At 38.3% G+C, this 20,809-nt stretch overlaps 1 protein-coding gene across 1 annotated transcript in view; it reads left to right on the forward strand.

The window, feature by feature from the left end:
- TPRG1 (tumor protein p63 regulated 1) overlaps positions 1-18,233 on the forward strand; it is a 147,111-nt gene extending 128,878 nt beyond the window's left edge. Inside the window, exons 5-6 of the mRNA XM_025376355.1 lie at positions 7,675-7,828; positions 17,801-18,233. Coding sequence (XP_025232140.1) covers positions 7,675-7,828; positions 17,801-17,995 — 349 coding nt within the window. The 3' untranslated portion in view covers positions 17,996-18,233. The remainder of the gene's footprint in view (positions 1-7,674; positions 7,829-17,800) is intronic.
- Positions 18,234-20,809: the final 2,576 nt, after the last annotated feature.

Below are 20,809 nucleotides of genomic sequence, written 5' to 3' on the forward strand. Positions count from 1 at the left end.
CATTGGATAAGCTTTCCATTTAAATGGCATCTGAGAAAACACAGCTTTTTCTAATAACTTGTTGCATTTTCCTGAGAATAAATGGCCTGATAAAGAGGATATTTTTATCATTTGCCCATGATCCCAATAATAATATGTTCCTTGTTTTCCTGTCAATAGAAGTTTAAAAAAAAAAAATTAGGAAAAGAGCAGCTAAAGTCAGGAATGTTGATAGCAGCAAGAAATGGCAGCCTGACGGTGATGGAAGAGACAGCTGACATAAGAACCAATAAACTTAGCAGTCAAGAATCTTTTAGAGCTTTAGGCAAACAGTCTGACTCTTCATATACAACAGCTGGCTTTCCTAAAGGGAAGCAGTATAGGAATGCATTATAATGGTTTTGAGTATTAATTTGGGTAACATTTAGATTTCTGTCTATATTTGGCGAATTTAAGGGGTCAAGGACACAGGACATAAATGATGAATAATAAATCCTTTCTAGGTCTTAAAATCTGGTGTTTTATTTGATAACTTTTATTAATTAAAAATAGCTATTTTTAGTATAATCTGTTTAAGAAAATAAGTATGTAAGTTTGAGAATGACTTTCATCCAAATTAATTCACTGGAGAAAAAAAATATTTCTCTGTGTTATTTAAGTGAAACCCAAATGTTGGTAATCCTCCGCTCTGATGGGTCAAACATGTTAGATTTGTGTAGAGTTGGAGTGTCCTCTAGACACTAATCCAGTGCCTTCTTTATTTTATAAGGAGGGAATTGGCACATCCAGAAAAGTGCCCAGTCTAAACCACAAAGAAAGTGACTATAAATGCAAGAATTTGAACCACATTTTTTTTGACTACCAGCCCAGAGATCTTACTACCATAACATGTAACATTCTAAAAATGGAATAATATGACATTCAAATTGACAGGCATCCTATCTTAGTCCGTAAACTCATTCCTTCACCTTCATTAAACAAAAGTTCATTAAGTAGTTTCTATGTACCTAGCATTGTAAGCAGCCATGTTTATTTTAGCATAAATATTTACTGCACAAACACATATATATTCCAACATTGTGAGTCATGAAATCTTAAATTGGACCTTTGGTTTGGAAACTTTGTTTTCCTCTCTTCAGCCATGAACATGACCACCTCTAGGACAAGCACATTTAAACTTTCCCAAGCAGATAAACATCTCTTTTAAGGACTTGGGAGATTCCATGACCATTTTTGGTAACCCTTTTTATAATTATTCACTCTCACTTGATCTAAATTCTGCTTTTGATTTAACCTCAAGTCTTTTCTGCAGGTTAAGATCACTTTTTTTCACCTTTTAGGAGAATGGTCAAGTCTTTGTAGTCTTCTGAGAATTTCTCATATTCATTAAGTTATCCCTTGGGTTATCTCTTGGTTTTTTTGTTTAACCAGCATAACACAAATTATTCTGGTCTTTCAGCATAGATCTTAATATATTGGGGGTAGAAAAGGACCTTATAAATGATCCAGTTTTAACTACCTGATATTACAGATGGATCCCTGGAGCCCAGAGAAGTAAAAGGTTCAAATTACCCAGTTGAATAGTGGAAGATCCATCTTTTGAACCCAGACCTTCTAATTCTCACTCAAGGTTTTTACAATGGCACCACAATGCCCCTGAATCCTTTCTTTATGAACATTGCCGATCTGCTTTATTTATTACTGACCTCTGCCTCAAGTAATATAACCCATAGAATTTCGTGGTTACCCTTGCCAGTAAGTGGTTAATCTCATTGAGCTAAAGGCCCTGGAAACTTCTGGGAGGGAGCCAGGTGAGCAAAGAGAGCAGATAAAGGCAGCACCTGCCCATGGGTTTGGAACAGCCTGGGGACATGGAGAGAATGTAAACACATTCTGCAAATCTTATTGTCTGACTCTGTGCCAGCGTCTTTTGGGTTCTTGTCATGGAAAATATTTCCTCTGAGGTCATTCAATGAGCAAAGGAGCATTGAATACCCTCCAGGGTGCCAACTCTGTCCCTGCTTTTGTCCAGATTAAATAAGCAAGAGACTAACATTTCATGGGCCTAGAAGGTTGCCTTTCAACAATACATGCTCTAAGGTGGGGGAAAAGGAGACATTAAGAAAATAGATCATGTTGTTCTGAATTGCTCTCTCCCCCTCGCATGCCCGCCTCCTCCCACTCACAGCCTCCCTCTGTTTGCTCACCCATACTTACAAGCACACGCCCTGCGTTTAGAGCAAGAGTTAATGTCTGTGCTTCCTCATAAATCTCGGTTTGGTGCCTCCAGCTATGTTTTTAATTCTGTGGTGGAGCTTTGAGATTTGAGATGAGTAGAAAGGAGGGGCGGCTGATGGAGGTAATAACGAAAGCTGCCATCTCTCCTTCTAGGGAGCTAGGCGTCCTCATTCAGTTCTGCTGACAGGTAGGTTAGTCCCTTAACAGAGACTCTTTGGAGGCCAGGGTGGAAGGAGAGTGAGGAGTCCAGGGAGAGGAAGTCAGCTATGTTGCCCTATGCAAGAGGACATGTGGCTTCTCCCTGAAGAAAGAAGAATGCACGGAATGAGTATAGTAACTCAGACCGAGTACTAACTGGCATATTTTCTAGCTCAGTTAAAAAACGACTTAGAGGAGAGGAGTCCTTCCTGTCAAAAATAATTTATTCTCTTACAAAGTTGGTTATCAAAGAATGTTTTTCCTTCTTCCAACCTGCAGCCCCTTTTTGTGTTGTTAAGCCCTATTTGTTTTTCACCACTGTGTGCTTTGCCGCTAGTACGAGCAGTTTCTACTGTGTAAAGCTCACCCCTTCAGCATGTCTTTGCTGTTTTTTGTGTGGAAAGTAAAACTTCTATTGGTCTGCTATGATGATTTAAAGTAGTAATTGCTCTGCTCTTCTATCCTGCCAACAACCGTGTTTGAGTAGAATTCTGAATCTGAGTCGCTGAGTGAAACTTGTAATTAACATGACTAAAGTAAGAACTGCGATCTTTGAAAACTCTAGTCTCAGTTACATATCTCTAAAATAAAAGAAGTAGAATCTGACCTCTCCAAAAGGCCTTCCAACTCAGATAGCTTAGAATCCTAAAAATCCATGACTATTACAAACCTTCTTCCTCCAAGTCCATATGGGACCCTTCCCCTGCCTCTGCCTCTTTCTGGGAGGCTTTGGAACTTACTAGAAGTAGAGTACATTGCCCTTCTTACTTCCACTACTGTGGGAATGGAGGCCAGATCCAGCTGGTTTCCTTGAGGATAGAAAGTGGGAAAAATTGTAATAAGTGATCCTCTATTTCTATAATGAGACTTGCAAGTTTCTATTTGTGCTTTTTGAAGTCTGGGAACAAATTGATAGTAAAATCGGCTCATGGATTGTCAGATCATGGACTTACAGAGTTCAGGCACTGAGTCTTATTCATTTCTGTATACCCTGCATAGAGACTGTGCTAAGGAAATGATGGAAATGAAAATAGAGAACTTTGGAATGTTTTAGAGAATCAGCTCTGAGGTGATTTAAAAGATTATTTTTAACCCATCAGAAAATATAATTAAGAAGTTAGGCTTATTCAGACTGAAGAAAAGAGAATTGAAGAGCTTGTTTAAGCTATCTGAATGGAAGTATTTCTGATGGATTTAAATTCAAGCAGAAATCTTACACATGAAAACATTGATGGAAGGCAGAAGCTGAACACAAAAGAAGCATCCTTGGACCCAGACACAGGTAGAGGAAGAGGGTTCAATAGGTGAAGACAAACATAAAACATCCCAACACTTCCTCTGTGCTAGAGATTTGCTTCTCTGGTTTTGTTTATGTCCAGTGATTCCAGTGTTTTTCCTCTCCCTGTCCCTTTTTAAAATTACATTTCACTAGTGGTTCTTGACTTGATGATCTGATTAAATCTGGTCATATTCTTTAACTTATTTCCTGTAACTACATCTATGTCCTCAAAAATAGCTCAAAATTACTATATGGGTTAAATAAAAGAACAAATATAAGATCTCTAACAGTACAGAGTGGGTAGTATGGTACACAGTAGACACTCGATATACACTAGTGGGACAGTGCCTTATAGAAACAAAACTTTTTATCATTCATTATCCTCTTGTTTTTCACAAAATTATTGTGACCTAAAGATCAGAAAGGTGGTGTGAAATGCCCAAAGACACAGAGCTAGTGAAAGTCATGATTTATACCGAGTATGATTACAGAAAGAAAACTTCCAAATACTTATTTTCTTGATTATTTGGTGTTGGCAATCTTTACTTAGGACTTTAATTAACCCATCATAGCAGCTCAGTGAGAAAGTCCCAGTCTTCTTCTTTTTTCTTTTCTTTTTTTATGCGACAGAGTTCTGCTCTGTTGCCCAGGCTGAAGTGCAGTGGCATGATCTCGGCTCACTGCAACCACTGCCTCCTGGGTTCAAGTGATTCTCCTGCCTCGGCCTCCCAAGTAGGTAGGATTACAGGATCCTGCCACCACACCCAGCTAATTTTTGTATTTTTAGTAGAGACAGGGGTTTCACCAAGTTGACCAGGCTGGTCTCGAACTCCTGACCTCAGGTGATGCACCCGCCTCAGCCTCCCAAAGTGCTGGGATTATAGGCATGAGCCACCGCACCTGACCAAAGACCCAGTCTTCTTACCCTGACAACTTAACTTGTTTGTAATTGTCTCCTTCACGTCCAGTGCTTCCTTATTTTCCTATAGTCTCAAAATTGCTCATATTGAGTATATTTAAGAATGCATAGTTGGCTTTGAGACAGAGGTTTTCTTCTGATAACTGACCGGATCCCTAGGCAGGCTTTTCCACCCATGAATGATGGGAGCCTCCTCAGAGCAATTCTTTTAACTTTGTGTCTATTGGAAATAAGGCAATGTTATGCAATAGCAGGACTTTAGCTTTGAATATATTTCGTACCTTAGCCCAGAATAGTGAAAAGACCCCTGAATGAGGTCTCAGGAAACCAGGACTCTTGCCAGCTCATCCCTGTCCTGTAGTGATGCTTTGGGAAAGTTCTGGTACTTTCTGAGTCTTACTTTTTCCATCTACAGAAAGGAAGCACTAGGCTATGGCTTCCAAGAGCCCTTCTAGCTCTGACACCTTATCTGCAATTCCGCCGAGAAATAGCTTTTCCATGTTTGTAGAATGTTGTGGTAGGTCCTGAAAGCCCCTTGGAATGATAGGATAGTACTTGGTGTGACCTTTGCAGTAGAGGACTTGTTCTGCTCAGTGGGGCTAATTAGATGCTTCTAAACTAGAGAATTCATGCCCCAAGACCGCTTTTGGATGTTGTGTGTACCCAGCCAGATGATTGTTACTGGCGTCATGACCGTAGCTGCCTCCACTCTTCACACAGTGACTGAGGTCACGGAATGTCTCAATATAGAGACACTCTATAGAAGAGATGAGGAAGTCATATTTTTTCTAAATATGGGAAGACATATTCAGAAGATTCAGAAAGAGAAATGATTCAGATTCAGAAAGAAATTCAGAAAGAGAAATAAGCTTGCCCATCGTCGCGTAACATTAAGTGTCAAAATCGAGACTGTATCACAGGACTCCTGGACATCCAGCTCACCTCACTTTTACTCCACTCTGTTACCTCCCAGGATTTCTTTCATGTGACTACAAGTTACTATTTTAAAAAAGTATTTCTGGTCATAAAGGCACCTGCAGTCTCCACGACTGTTCTAATGGTGTTTGACAAAAAAAAAGATGATAGTCTTTCATAGCACTCTGATGCGAACGGCTCTGCTGGATGGCCTGAGAAACCCCACCCTTGGAGAGATAACTTAGCTTTAGATTAATCTTCCTAGTTTTCACCTCTGGAGCTCAGGAAAGAAGGTTGGTTGAACTTGTATATTTGGAAGTGTACAACATCTCTGAGAAAGGTCCTTGTTATACTCAGATTGACTGGTTATTTAGAAATAGGGTCGCTCGTGAATTTCATGCTCAAACTTAATCTGAGGTTTCCCTAAGGTAGAAGAATATAATGTGTACTTATTAGGCAAGCTCTCTTGGCAGATTTTCATCCCCTTTGGATAAAAGAAAAATTGCACCCAGCACATAAATTGATATATGAAGCAGTAAATAATTCCATTGTGCAAGTTGTTTTAATGGACTCAATCCAGAATGCTCTATTAACCAGCACACATAGAATATTCATTGAGTTTAGAGTTTATTGTCAGGCCAGAAAAATAAGTGCTGGGGGATAATAAATGCCAGCATGCCAGCTGAGAAGGAGAGGGAGAAAGAAAATTTTAGAGGTATATTTATCTTCTATTTTTCTATTCTTCTCAATATTTTTATTTCCTCTGTTTTTTTTTCCCCTATATTCTTTCTTTGTTTGTTTGTTTGGTTTCTTTTTTTTTTTTTTTCTTCTTGGGCAAAGGATTAAGTACAAAAAGAAAGGAGGGTATCAGTTTTCAAATATAATCATCAAAAATCTGAGAACTAGCCAGCAGAACATTTCAGGGACTTTTCTTACTTTCCTTTTGTGAGAAAAGTTAAGGTATTAACCAATTGGGGAGTGGAGTGTTATATGCATTTGTATGAAATTGTGCTTATACAATCTCCACATGGATAAACATTCAGAAACCATAACAGCATTCCCGAAGGAATCCTTCCTTAATACAGGAAGTGGCAGTTTTGTGAAGGCACCACAATTAAGCTCTGGTTTTTCATTCCAGAAATCCCAGGATTTAATTTTTAGACAAAATGAGACATCTGTGATGTTCCATAGGGCTGCTTAGAATTACAGGCAACTTAGTTTCCAAGCTTGTCGAATGCAAGGTACCTGAGTTTGGCTTAACCTCCGGGCATCTCTTTGCATTCAGAGATATATAAAACCACAAATCATAAATTCTGATGGACACATGCGAAAGAGGCCTCAGAAACACGGTTTTGTTATTCAGTGTGGCTGCAACTCCTCTGCCATGAGTCCTCTCCCTGTTGTCTCAAGCTTACTTTCTCTTGCTCTGCACTTAGGTTCACTAAATGACCAGGCCTGGGTTATGCGAGTGACTTCCTCCCATATCTTGTGGATTAAGACTGTGAACTTAACAGGAAGGGGCAGGCACAGTCTTTCTACAAGCTTTGACATGTTTGTTGCTGCAATTTCACTGAATGGAATGTGTGCAGAGAATAGAGGACAATGAGATTTAGAATCTGAAGTCGCAGAACATTTTGAGTTGGTCATCATCTCCCTCAAAAATCATGTATGTTCTACCATGCGAGAAGCCCCATGTCTTTCCTTAGTCAGTTCTTGCTTTTGTGGAAACTGTTATTGTCATGGCATCTCCTTTCTTCTAGAAACTGTCTCCCATCTGAACTGTTCCGTTACTGTTCACCTCTTTGATACCTCGTCTCTTTCTCTCTTAATTCTTACCATCAGAATCTTGGCGTGACGTCAATATCCATATTTCCAGCTCTGGCCACTGCTCTGAGTATCAGATTCACATTTCCAAGTAGGTGTTTCCCACATAGAATTCCTCAAAACACCTGGAATTTCCTATGTTTAAAACCAAATTCACCTTTTTCTTCTCACCCCCTAAAATCCTTTGAACAGTTTAACTAGCTGGGAGTTAAGCCACTTAGCAGCAATATGAAGGCGGACTGATGTATGACATTCCATTTTTTATCTTTTTTTTTTTTTGAAATGGAAATGACTAATCTAATGGAAAACCCCTTTCTTGTAGGAGACAAGGAGAAGGCCTTAGGATCTACTGGGGGAGTCCAGAGGAGCAGTCCCTGCTGTCCCGCTGGAACCCATGGTCTACTGAAGTTCCTTACGCTACTTTCACTGAGCACCCTATGAAATACACCAGTGAGAAATTCCTTGAAATTTGCAAGGTAGGAGGCATCTTGGGTATTACTCTTAGATTAGCTTTGTTGCTGGAGTTATGTGCTTCTAGAGACATGTACTCCTAAACAAAACACAAAATAAAATAAAATAAAATAAAACCAGCAATTTATATAGACAAAAACAGTAATAGGTTTATAGATTTTTTTAGTAAAAAGTCAGTCTGTTTTTATATGTAAATATACATTATATTTATATATAACATGCTGCTTTCACCTTACTAATTGCATGCATCACCTACAGGGTATATATACTTTCCCACATATAATCACATTCTAATTATTTTATTCAGGGAAGTGTGGAATAGTATAAAGCATAGTTCGATGTGGTTCAATGTGTGGTCATGCTTGATTAAGTCACTTCTCTTTCTGAGCCTTGGTAGTCTCACCTCTAAGATGAGGATAATGAGCACTGCCTTTCCTCCCAACCTCACTGGACCATTATAAGGTTAAATAGAATGATGTGTGTATAAATACTCCATGAAGTGTAAAGCTATTCAGAATTTCTTTGTCTTTAAATTTCATCTAATCAAGCAGATTTTAGACTCATTTCTAAAGGGAACAGTTTTCTATTATTCTCTCACCTCCCCCGGGTATCTTAAGCAGTACGGAGGCATTCTAGGTAGTCAAGAAGTAAAACAGTTGGAGCTGAAAATGTAGTGAAAGATCAAACTTTGTATTTTCAATAAAACCAAATATACACATGAGTGCACTTATAGACCTAGAAATTCCTACCTTCTCTGTCCTTTTTATGTTTGCTTTTATATTATATCATTCATTTCAGAATATGACAATTCTTTATTTGCTATGATTTCAAAACTTGGCAATCTGCATCTAAAGACTTTCTGTGGTTGATGGCATATATTATGTTTCTTGCATTAAACATACCTATTCATGCAAGTGTAAATATATATGTATATGTGTGAAAATATTTTAAATTGATAGGTCCTGGGGATTTTAAAAAGAATTTGAGGCGACATATATTTGATTACAGTCTAGATGGAGTCTTCATTCCCCCCAATATATAGATGAAATGACCTTGAATCACATTATTCTCCCATGGAAAGTCAATGTTCCTCTCAAGAATTATGCAAATGTCCTCAGGGATTTATAATGTCCTGGTTTCCCTCAGGCTTCAAGCTGTTATTGACACTAAACCAGCTTGGCATATGAATCACGTTGCCACTCTGTGGAACACTCCTATGTCACAGTTTCTCAACCCAAGCATCAACATCAGCCCCTAGCCTGACTCTTTACCACTGAAAGCCAAAACACCAAACAATCAATAAGAACAACCTAACACCTACTTGAAGGCAAGAATATGAGAATAGACTCATCGAGGGCCTCAGGGAGATAGAGCGGGAATTTCCATCCTGCTCTTGCCCCGAACTTCAAACGCAACGTCAGACTTCTCTGTTTCTAGAAGTTCTTATTAATAACAACACATTAATACATTGTTCCATAATCTTCAAAGTCTGTTTCAAAAATTATTATTAACAATGCAGAACACTTTATGTTTCTTTTTAAAAACATCTGTTAATCCAAGTTAAAGAGCTTGATTTTCCCAAAGACATTTTCCTGCTTTAAAGGTCATCTGGTTCCGACCATTAAAATAATATATATTTTTGAATTAATAGTAATTATACTTTATTGTAAATCAAAATAAATACTAACTACCTCAGTTGGTACATCCATCATTTCCTGGTCCAAGTCTTCTCTTATTCCTCATACCTGGTGCATTAGATGGTCATTCCCTGCATGCCCTTTGCGGGAAGAAGTTCAGCGTGAGGAATTAAAGAACAAGCTCTATAAACTGCAGATAAATAACACTGTCACATTCTGACATCTGTTTGTGCTTTATCTTATTCTGCTATATATAAATACAATCAAATAATGCAAAAAGAAAGATGAAAAGTAAAATATCAAAGAGGGTATTATTTTCCAAATACCCATGAATGGAATTAGTAGACTAGAGCATTGGGTTTTGCCCCAGCCTTCCCAGTAGCAAAGGCTGAATAGGAAATTGATGTTCATGTAGCTCTTGCTGGATGGAAGTAAGAATAGCAGGTGGGACGCACGTGCGCACACACATGAACGTGATAGACAGTTAGTTGGTTGGTTGACTTTTAGCCAATCAAACTACTTCGTGGATCTGTTAAGTGTATTTCCTTTAAGGTTTTTCTCCTTAAATTATTATTCCAAAGTTTTTTTATCTTTTTTTTTCCTTTAGCAATAGTCTGGCACTTTCATTTGCCAAGCCATTTCTTATTCAAAGGCCACCCAAAGTCCCAGCTCTCTAGGAAAACAAATGATTTCCATCTGGAATGTGAGAGGATGAGTGCTTTGATCCAGGTGTTTGTGTCTTGGTTTCTCTTTTGTTGTTGGTTTTTATGTCACAAAATTATTTGTGTTTAGGACATTTTCCAAGATTGGCTTTGATTAAGACCCAGTCATATTAATGTAAAAGAATAAATAAGAAGAAAGATAATTTGGGGGATCTAGAATATTTTTATGTGAATATTTTGGCAAAAACATGAGATTTTAAAAGGGTTTAATAAACTGGTTTTTCCATCTCTCTGATGAATGAATTAGTTAAAAAGTAGAATATGGGGAAAATGCATAACTAAATCAAATACCTGAAGCAATTTAATTCAGTTTAAGAAAACTATTGTCTCATGGGGAGGGAATAACGTAGAGCTGAGTTATACAATCAAAACTTTCAAATTATTTACAATCTAATGGAACAAATTATTATTTTAAAATACATGAAAATATTCAAACTTATTCTTACCCAGAGTCATTTTTTCTACTGTATCTAGAATCTCTTTATTCAAGAGATTTTTCTAACACCAACAAAGTGCAGGTATTATGACTGTTGTTGAGGATACAAACAGAAATGAGACAAGGTTCCTGCCTTTGGGGAAGGTGGTGCTTAACAGAGGAGGCAGATAAAAATGCAAATATTTTCAAGAGTTCTAATTAACTGAAACTGAAGTTTGGATCAAGCAAAAAGGAAAGGAGGTAATTAAAAGTATACAAAAGGTTCTTAGATAAAGAGTAATTTGGTAGGCCGGCGCGGTGGCTCAAGCCTATAATCCCAGCACTTTGGGAGGCCGAGATGGGCAGATCACGAGGTCAGGAGATCAAGACCATCCTGGCTAACACGATAAAACCCCGTCTCTACTAAAAAATACAGAAAACTAGCTGGGCGAGGTGGCAGGCGCCTGGAGTCCCAGCTACACGGGAGGCTGAGGCAGGAGAATGGTGTGAACCCGGGAGGCGGAGCTTGCAGTGAGCTGAGATCCGGCCACTGCACTCCAGCGTGGTGACAGAGCCAGACTCCGTCTCAAAAAAAAAGAAAAAAAAAAAAAAAGAGTAATTTGGTTTAACTGGAGTTTAATGTTACATAGTCCCCACTATAGTTATAATGGCTTAGCTAACAGATATAAGAGCCTAAACTAAGTTAGGAGCAGTAGGAAGGGAGAGAAGATGAGGAGATTTTCAGTTATTCATGAAGTAACTGACAGGATATTGAAGACAATGAAGAAGTCAAAGATGACAAGATTTCAGGATTGGGTAGATGGTGATTCCATTAATTTGATTGCAGAAAACTGGAAAAAGTAGGTTTGGGGACTCAGCTTACGACACGTTGAGTTTGAAACATGTTGCTTTTCTATAGAACTTGGCGTCAGGTTGGTTGTCAAGCAGTTAGAAATTTAGGTCTGAAGCTTAGTAGAGAAAGCTGCACTGGTGATATAGGTTTGAGATTACATAACACTGGGTCAAAGCTGAGTAGTCATGGGACTGGTGGTTCAGAAAGGTACCCAAAGAAAGAGCATTAATGGACATAATCACATTCAAATTCAAATTTACTCTATGTCTAAGTCTGTTAGCATTTATTGATTAAATTGCTGTAAAGTTTATACAATGCTATGTCAAAATATACTATTCCCATCTCACTAACTCTATACCACTTCCACATCTGGCAAATATGGTGTCAAGTGACCTCTTCCCAGACAGTCTTGCTTATCTCCCTGCTTCACCAAATGTTTCCAATCTGTTCATGTACATACTTTGTGTTACTCATATAAAACAATTGTGAAAATATAAAATAGTAGCTTTTTGGCACTGCTTTTAATATTATGAGACGTAAAAATTATCTAGTGTACTATTACATAATTGTACTTTATATCTATTGATTATAGTTCGAATAATATTTTCATGTAATTCAACTAATAAAACCCCTGTAAGATAAGGATAGGCATCTTAGTTTTAAAAATGAGAACAGTTGAGCCGTGTGTGGTGGTGGCCTATGCCAGTAATCCCAGTGACTCAGGAGGCTAAGGTGGGAGGATTGCTTGAGGTCAGAAGTTCAAGACCAGCCTAGGCAACATAGTAAGACCATGTCTTTAAAAAAATTTAATAAAATAAATTAACGAGACATGGTGGCAAGTACCTGTGTTCCCATTCCAGTTACCTATAATCCCAGCTCCTTGGAAGGCTAAGGTAGGAGGATTGCTTAAGCCCAGGAGTTCGAGTCTGCAGTGCAAGTCTGCAGTGAACTATGATTATACCATTGCACTCCAACCTGGATGACAGAGCAAGATTTTGTCTCTTTAAAGAAAATGAGGACACTTATTCAGAGGGAATAAGTGACTGAGGTCATATAGTAATAGTTCTATGTCATACCCAGTTTCCTAATATTCAGGGAAATGGGTATAAGCCTGAAAGAAGTGTGTGTGTGTGTGTGTGTGTGTCTGTATGTGTGTGTGTGTGTGAGAGAGAGAGAGAGAGAGAAAGTGAGTGAGAGAGAGACTGTGTGTACTTTTGTATTAATTGATGTGATATGGTATAATATTATATCTCACAACCTGGCTCAATTATCCTCAATTATTTCATCTACTTTGTATTTGCAACTTGTAGCCTTATCTTTTCTTTTTTAACCATCGCTTTGCTGGGTTCCTGGAGTGAGTACTCCTGGGAAGGACTAGTACTGAACCCAGAACTGATGAATAGCAGTGAACGCATTATGAGTGCTCTGTAACCATAATGATCTACAGACCAACCCTTTGTACTCTTTTCTTGTATTTCTCTCCATCTTTTCAAGTGGATCATGCAAATGAACCAATGTTTTAGCAATCAAATTTAACTTTATATTCTTAGCCCTTTGTTTGCCTTTTACATCAATTCAACAAATCTTCATTGAGTACCTACCTGGCAGTGACTATTGCATGATGAGAAATGTTCTGGATTACCAAGAAGACTAAAACTAATTTTGCCCTACAGATACTTATGGCATAGTGGGAGGAGGCAGGAAAGACTTTCACAAATTATAATTTAAAGTGCTAAGACTGTAAATAGGGGGATTCACAGGGTGTTATATAGGAGCCCAAAAGTGGGAACAGATAAGTCCAAAAGTTACAAGTCTGATGACATTTGATATGAAACTCAAGGTATGGGTGATTTAAACATCAAAGAAGGTGGGAAAAGACATTTTAAGTAGAGGAAGCATATTTAAAAGCTGCAAATTACAAAGGTATACATAATGTTCTCCGATAAAGACTAATTCAGTTTAGCTAAGTTTAAAGTGCACTTGTGTGTGTGCACATATTGCATGTGTTCAGAGAGGAGGGTTGGGGGATGGGATAGGATGAGGATGGAAATTACGATGGGTAGAAACCTCTCCCGTGTAAGAAAAAAGAAGCCACTGCCTCTTCTTATTTCTCTCTACATACTTGAATTTATAGTCACAGGGTCTCTGTAAGTATAATTCCAGAAAAAATGTGCAAGGATGATATATACAGTCTGTCCAGCAGTGTGACTTCTCAAGTGATTTCAAGTACTGGGTATTGGACGGGTGTGCCCTCTATGACAGGAGACTTCCTTCCACACACAGGGAGGCTGAAACCTGTAGCCTGCAGGCTCGGAAAACCAGCTCTACTGAGGAATGTGGGCCTACAGGCATGAAACCTGGTCTCTTTACCCAGTGTAAACAGGAAGCAAGCGATGGTTGTAATAAGGAAAACTGAGACTCTAGGCAATGAACTGTTGGCAGGCAGCACCTAAAGCAAACCTGTGGACCAGGCACTCAGCTGGTAAATAATTGGTGGAAAGTCAAGAATAATACCGCGTTCCCCCTGCCCCCACCACGCACACTGCTGTAACTGCTATACTTTATCCTAACCAACACACAACCCCTGTGTAACTGGAGTTGTTAAAATCTGACCCTCTGTATTTGGGACTGAAATAAAAGAGAGAGCCAGAGGTGGGTGCATAAAAGCTTTTAGGGAAAAGTATGTGGCTGGTGGTATTCATATCAGATGACACAGCGTTCCTGTCACATAGATTTAGTTCAGGTGCTTGAAATGCTCAAGAGCCAGCTCGGGGACTTGGCCTTTTGTCTGCCTCTCCTTCAATGCACTGCTTGTCACCCTGCTTGTCTCTCTGTAACCATCCCCTCCCCTGGCTTTGAAGGGGATCCTAGAAATGACTGGAAATGAAGTCCATCTGACTCCAGTGAAATGCCAAATCCACTGAGTATGAAATAGTGCCAACTTTTACTTTCTAGCACTTTGATTTTGAGTTCCACAGAGGATTCTCAAGAAATGAAGTTTATCATGAAGCCTGAGGAAGCATTCACTAATCCAACTGGACAAGATTTACTGATCTATGAAAAGGGATCCTGATAATCCAGAGTGTTACAATAGAATTGTTGAGATGAATTATACTTTGATTTTTAAGAGATCGTGGTTTGATAAGGATGATGAGGATGATGTCAGTGATGATTAAGCAGTTATTACTTATTGATTCCTGGCAACAAGCTTCCTTTATGGCCTTTGCAATATAACTCCAAATTTCAGGCTCATCTCATTCTGCTTTCCTAATCCTTTATATAATATATGAGCACACAAGTGCATGTGTGTGCACATCTCTATTCACAGCGTGTATACAAACCCTTTATTTCACTTAATCTTTTCAACTACCTGATAAATTCTATGCTATTAATATTCTTATTTTATGGCAAAGGAACTATAAAATTCAGCAAAGTTAATAACTTGCCTGAAGTCACACAGCTATGTGAGTACCATCATTCCAACTTAAGACCAGCTCGGCCTGATCCTATACTTCCTTTAGCTCAGTGGTTCTCAAGACAGGGTGATTTTGCCCATGGGGGACATTTAACAATGTCCCAGTGTCCCAGTGAGATATTACTGGTTGTCACATCTGGGGTGGAAGCCTGTCTGGTATCTGGTGGGTGAAGGATAGGGAGGCTGATTAACATCCTAACATGCAGGAGACATTCTCTCCCATAGCAAAAAATTGTCTGGCCTAAAATAGCAATAGTCCCAAGGTGAAGAAACGTTGTTTTAGCTGTACAGACAGCCACATTTGTGACTCTACTGCATAGAAAACCAGATGAGAGATTTGAGTGGAGGTATAGGTAAAGGAAAAACATAAGAGAAAAAAAGGTTGACTTTTCCCTTGAGTCTGTGGGAAGGCATTGTGGAAGATACAGGATTTAAGCCTGGTTTTGAGAGATTTGTTGGAGAGTGGGCACTATAGATCTTTTTGAATTAAATCATTGATTCACAGAGCAAAAGTTTCCTAGGCAAGTGATTTTCATTTAAAAAGAAACCTTTTGGAAATAAAATCTTACTTGGAACTCAAATATATAAAACTGATGATAAAAATAGAGCAGCTCCGATGTGATTGAAGAGACTGAAACAAGTTACCTGCTTGACTTTTGACTTTTTGTTGACATCCTCTCCTCAAACCGTCAGGTACCTGTTGTCCCAACATTATTCACAATAGCACTTCCTTTCTTTTCAAAAGAATTTAGATCTGGATGATAAATTATGTGTAGTCACCCAATCTATGAGGAGATCTAGTGTTCTAAAGAACATGGTTTAAAAATTAATGAATGTAATATTGTCTCCATTTTGCAGGTGAGGAACAAGAATTCTTCCCTAAATATCAGAATTTTAAAACTAAATTTTCTAAAAATTAGAATTTTATAATCCTGCTCATAACAGCAATGTTATAAAGAGAGAACTTCAGGAGTTAAGTCAGGAGACCTGTGTCAGGCCTTGAGCCAAAGCTAAGCCATTGTATCCCCTGTGACCTGCACGTACACATCCAGATGGCCAGTTCCTGACTTAACTGATGACATTCCACCACAAAAGAAGTGAAAATGGTCTGTTCCTGCCTTAACTGATGACATTACCTTGTGAAATTCCTTTTCCTGGCTCATCCTGGTTCAAAAGCTCCCCTACTGAGCACCTTGTGACCGCCGCCCCTACCCCCCAGAGAACAACCTGAGTCCAAGCCCTTGATCAATCATTTACTAGTTATTTGGTACTGGGCAGATCCCTGTAACATGTAGATCCTCAGTTTACCTACCAGATCCCCTCTACTTTGCCCACAATGCCTAGTATCTTATCCAGTAAGAATTTCCTGAATTTAATTCCTACTCTCTGTCCCATAACCTATCGCGTTTAGGCTATTAGCTTCCCTTTATGAATATCATTCTTGACTTCTGGGTCTGCGATGATTATTATGAAAAATTTACACACATGGACATTTTATCTGATTTTTTTTCATGGTCCCAGATTCTACATCCAGTTTCCTACTGAAAGTCTCTAAGAGGATTCCTGGTAAGATAACTCAAACCACATGTCTGCAACAAAATCCTCCATCCCTGTATCTTACTATTTCCAATCTGTACCTCTCCTAGGCTTTCTCAACTCAGTAATAACATCACCATCTACCCAGTTGATCGGGCCAAAAATCTGGGTGTCATTTTTTATCCTTCTCTTCTCTTCATCCCTAAATTCAGTCACACCAACAAATTCTTTGGCTCAACCCCACTGCCCCCCAAATCCCTAATTTAACCAGTTCTAATGGTCTCCACTGCTACGCTGTCCAAGCCACCATCATATCTTGTCTGGACTCCCAAAGTGAATTCCAAACTCATCTTGCCTTCCTGCTTCCATTCTTAGCCCTAACAGCATTCTATTTTCGACTCCACACAGTAGCTAGGATTATTATTATTTTCAAAATAACGTTATACAACATTGAACTCCTTCTTAAAATCACAGCAACCCAAAGCCCTTAATGTGGCCCTGAAGACTCTTCATGCCTAGTGCTTCAACCTCTTTCCTTTGATCCCTAGACTTCTGTCTAACAGGTCTTTTCTGTGTCCCTTGAAGAAGCTAAATTCATGCCTCCCTTACAGCTTTTGCAGGTGCTGTGTTTTCTGCTTGGAATTTCTTCTTCCCATAGCTAGCTCTTTTTCATTATGTGGGTCTCAGTTGAAGTTGTACCTTCCCAGAAAGACTTGCCCTGAATACAGTAAGTGAAGTAACTCTAACTTTCCTTACTTTTTATCCCTTTGCCACATTTTATTTTCCTTCTAGAATTTATCACCCTTCAAATTTTTATTAACATTTTTTGTCTGCAATCACGAGAATGTGAGCTCCGTGACAGCGGGTTTTTCCGCCTGTCTGTTCAACTTAAAATGTCTCTGGAACGTGTTGTAGGCACTTCATCGATATTTCTTAAGTAATTTCAGATGCCCTTTCATATATCAGTGACAAAGAGAGTTAGTTTACAGTACTAATACAGACGCAAATTATTTGTATACTAACAAAATCTTAAATCAGCTAAAACTAACATGGTACTTGGTAGACTTACATGGATGATAAACAAACTGAAAAATCACATATTATTTCTGACATTAAGAAGCAAAATTGGGCCTGAGGAAAGTTAGTCTTAATAGAGTTAAGCACAGTTATTAACTGTATTAACTTAATAGAGATACATTTAACCATTTCTGTTTAAGAAGTAAGAATAACTGCAGCCCCAGGACAGAAGTCAACTTCTGTGAAGACTGGCTGGGGAGGTGAGTATCTCTCAACTTAATCTACAGTAACTAACTTTGTGCCTTCTTTTTTTCTTCTTCAGTTGTCTGGGTTCATGTCTAAGCTTGTTCCAGCTATCCAGAATGCCCACAAGAATTCAACTGGATCTGGAAGCAGAAAGAAACTGATGGTGTTAACCGAACCCATTTTGATTGAGACCTACACAGGGCTGATGTCATTCATTGGAAACCGCAACAAACTTGGCTATTCCCTCGCCCGTGGGAGTATAGGTTTTTGAGAGTCTTTTTGGTACCATCAGTATATCATCCAAAGATATGCCACTTGAAAATTTCATTTTGGCCCACCCTATTTTTAGACTGAACCAATTATTTTTAAGTAATACTTTATGATTTTGAATATTTAGTATTTCTGAAAATTTAAAAGCTTGATTGGACTGATACATACACACTTTAGACCTCATACAGAATAACCAAATTTTCTTAAAACTAGAAAATAAATTCTGCTGAGCCTATCAAGCACTGTTATCAAATGAGTGCCTGATCATCAACTTAGGAAAGAAGACTCTTTAGGTCCTGTTGCTTAAGCTCTCTAAATGTAGGCATTTTTTTTTTTTTTTTTGAAGTCTTGGTCTTCAGCCCTCTTATCCTGATTTATTCTCCATTGGGGGTCTCACTGTCTCTAGTATTTTAGCTACCACTTTATAAGGATGACTTCCAAATGTATATTCCCACTCCCAGTATTTATTCCAAGATTCAGTTTTGCATTTCTGTCTGCTAATCATCTAAATATCAGTGTCCCAGTGGCCTCTTACATTGAGCATCATCAAAATCCTGGATTTCTCTGTGGTATTTATATGGTCCCAGTTATCCATTCCTGAAGTCCATCAATTTTGATTTCTCTAGATTCCTTGCCAATGACATCCTATATACGATCCCATCTCTATATGGCTGCATTGTATTCCAGTGCCCAAATGTCAAACGGGAAGCTCATTCTTTTATCAAAATTGTTCATCTATTCTTCCTTTCCATGCTTATAGCTGTATTATTAGATCAGGTTTTTAATTCTGCTCAACAAATTATTACCACAGCCTATTAAATGGTATCCCTACTTCAAGGCTAACTGTTTCAATCTATCCTACATTTGGTTTCTAGCTCATTTACTTTTGCCATCTTTTGTTCAAATATATTTTCTTAATAGCAGATCTTTTTCTTCTAATGAAATCTTTTGTAGAAGCAGTATATACAAAGCAGATAAAAGTAGGATCACTATGGTTGGAATGAAGATGAGAATGCCACAGGCATCTTTCTTTGTAGGCCTCAGAGGTGCTCCATATGGAATGTCCATGGATCGGTTTTGAAGACCATGTTTCCAAAAACACTGTCCTAACACTCTATTCTCATTGCTCTTTTCCCTCTTACTTCCTCTTTGTCCCTTCCCGACTTAGATCTAATTTTCAACAACCCAGGAAATTATCTCATATGTTTGCATCTCTCAAGTTTCTTTTCTTTTTTATTTCAGAATCTTATTTTATCTAAATTTATTTAGGAAAAAAAGCTTTGAATGTTGACTACATAGACATTACTACAATAAGCTTTTTGCCTTTCTCAAGACTCAAAATTGACACATCTTGGTTTATATTTAAGTAGAAAATTCCAGCCAACTTTTTTTTTGACTTTTATGTGAAGTTGAAAAGCTTGCTTTTCAAAGAAGATTTGTCCTCTGATATATTTATAAACATCAATTTAATGCAGACATTCAACCCCAAACCTTGAATAACTCTCATTTTATTTTGTCTTTGTTTACTTCCATTAATATTTTTTTATTTCCCTCTCTTCCGCCTTTACAGCACCCACTTTTTCTCCCCCCCATGATGGCAAATATTGTTATAGTCCCCAAGGCAGGGAACTTCTATTCAGACTGTAAAAGGAAATGTTGAAATCCATAGCTGTCCTGTCAACAGTAGTGGAATGAAAAGTCGTTGGATTGTTTTGGCACTGGTTCTGAAGCAGGCATAATTGGCAAATTATTATAATACTGCTGCCCGAAAATCCCCATTTGCCTCAAGATAGTGGCATTTATTGGCAGAAGCCTCTGAAATGTCCAACACGTTCTTTTGAGTTACCATTTAAGGATCAGCCTGACAATCGACTTCTCTCTGCACATTTGTCCCCTTTGTAACCTAAGCCAGACTGTTCCCAAATGACCTTCTAAAGGACACAGTGCACCATCATCAATGGAAACAGTTCAGAAAGGATGACAGGAGGGAGATGTTTCTTAGTTCTGAGAGGCAGTCTGTAACAATGGGATAAGCATTTAATGGAATCAAAGCTGTTTTGCATAAGGAGTGAACTGAGAGATGACATGAGGGTCTTTATGAATTCCCTTCATATTTTGTAAAAACTGTCATATATAGGATATCCCATTAATGGAAAAAGGGGATCTAGAAAGCAGTATTATGACCAGAGGGTGAGAAGATTTAGGAATTTGGATAGCAGTTCAACATAAGAAAGGACTTCTTACAGTTATACATTTTCAATGATGGAATGGGTTGCTTTAAACAGTGAGCCCACTATCACTTGGTATGTTCAAGGAAAGACTAGATAAAGTAGATATTGTAAGAGGAAGTGCTGTGTGATACCATTTGGAGAAATGATTGACATAATCTTTTAAGGCCAGTGACCCTATCATTTTCCAAATAATTGTTGCTAGTACTTAGTTAATTAGACCCATTTTTTCCTTAGGAAAGAGTTGGATGAATCATGGGAGACCCTGAAAAATATCCTTAACTTTCCTAAGGTTTAATGTCTTCTTCTGCAAAATGGAGACAATTATATTACTTTTGCTTATTTCATGAGGATTCAATGAAATGAGGTTAAATTCTTTTATTAAACAGAAAGTTTTGAGTATTTGCCTAGACAGTGATGTGACTTTTGCAGGAGAAGGTGGGAAAACATCTAAGGGAACTAAATTTCCTCCAGAAATTGTTTCTTCATTACCATGGACCTACTGATCATGGTTTTCTCATTTTGCACTTGGTGTCCTTACGTGGGCTCTTTGTCTTTAAGCTCAACAGGGAGCCACAACCCAGGGG

This window comes from Theropithecus gelada, chromosome 2 (assembly GCF_003255815.1).
Source record: "Theropithecus gelada isolate Dixy chromosome 2, Tgel_1.0, whole genome shotgun sequence".
Taxonomy (NCBI): domain Eukaryota; kingdom Metazoa; phylum Chordata; class Mammalia; order Primates; family Cercopithecidae; genus Theropithecus; species Theropithecus gelada.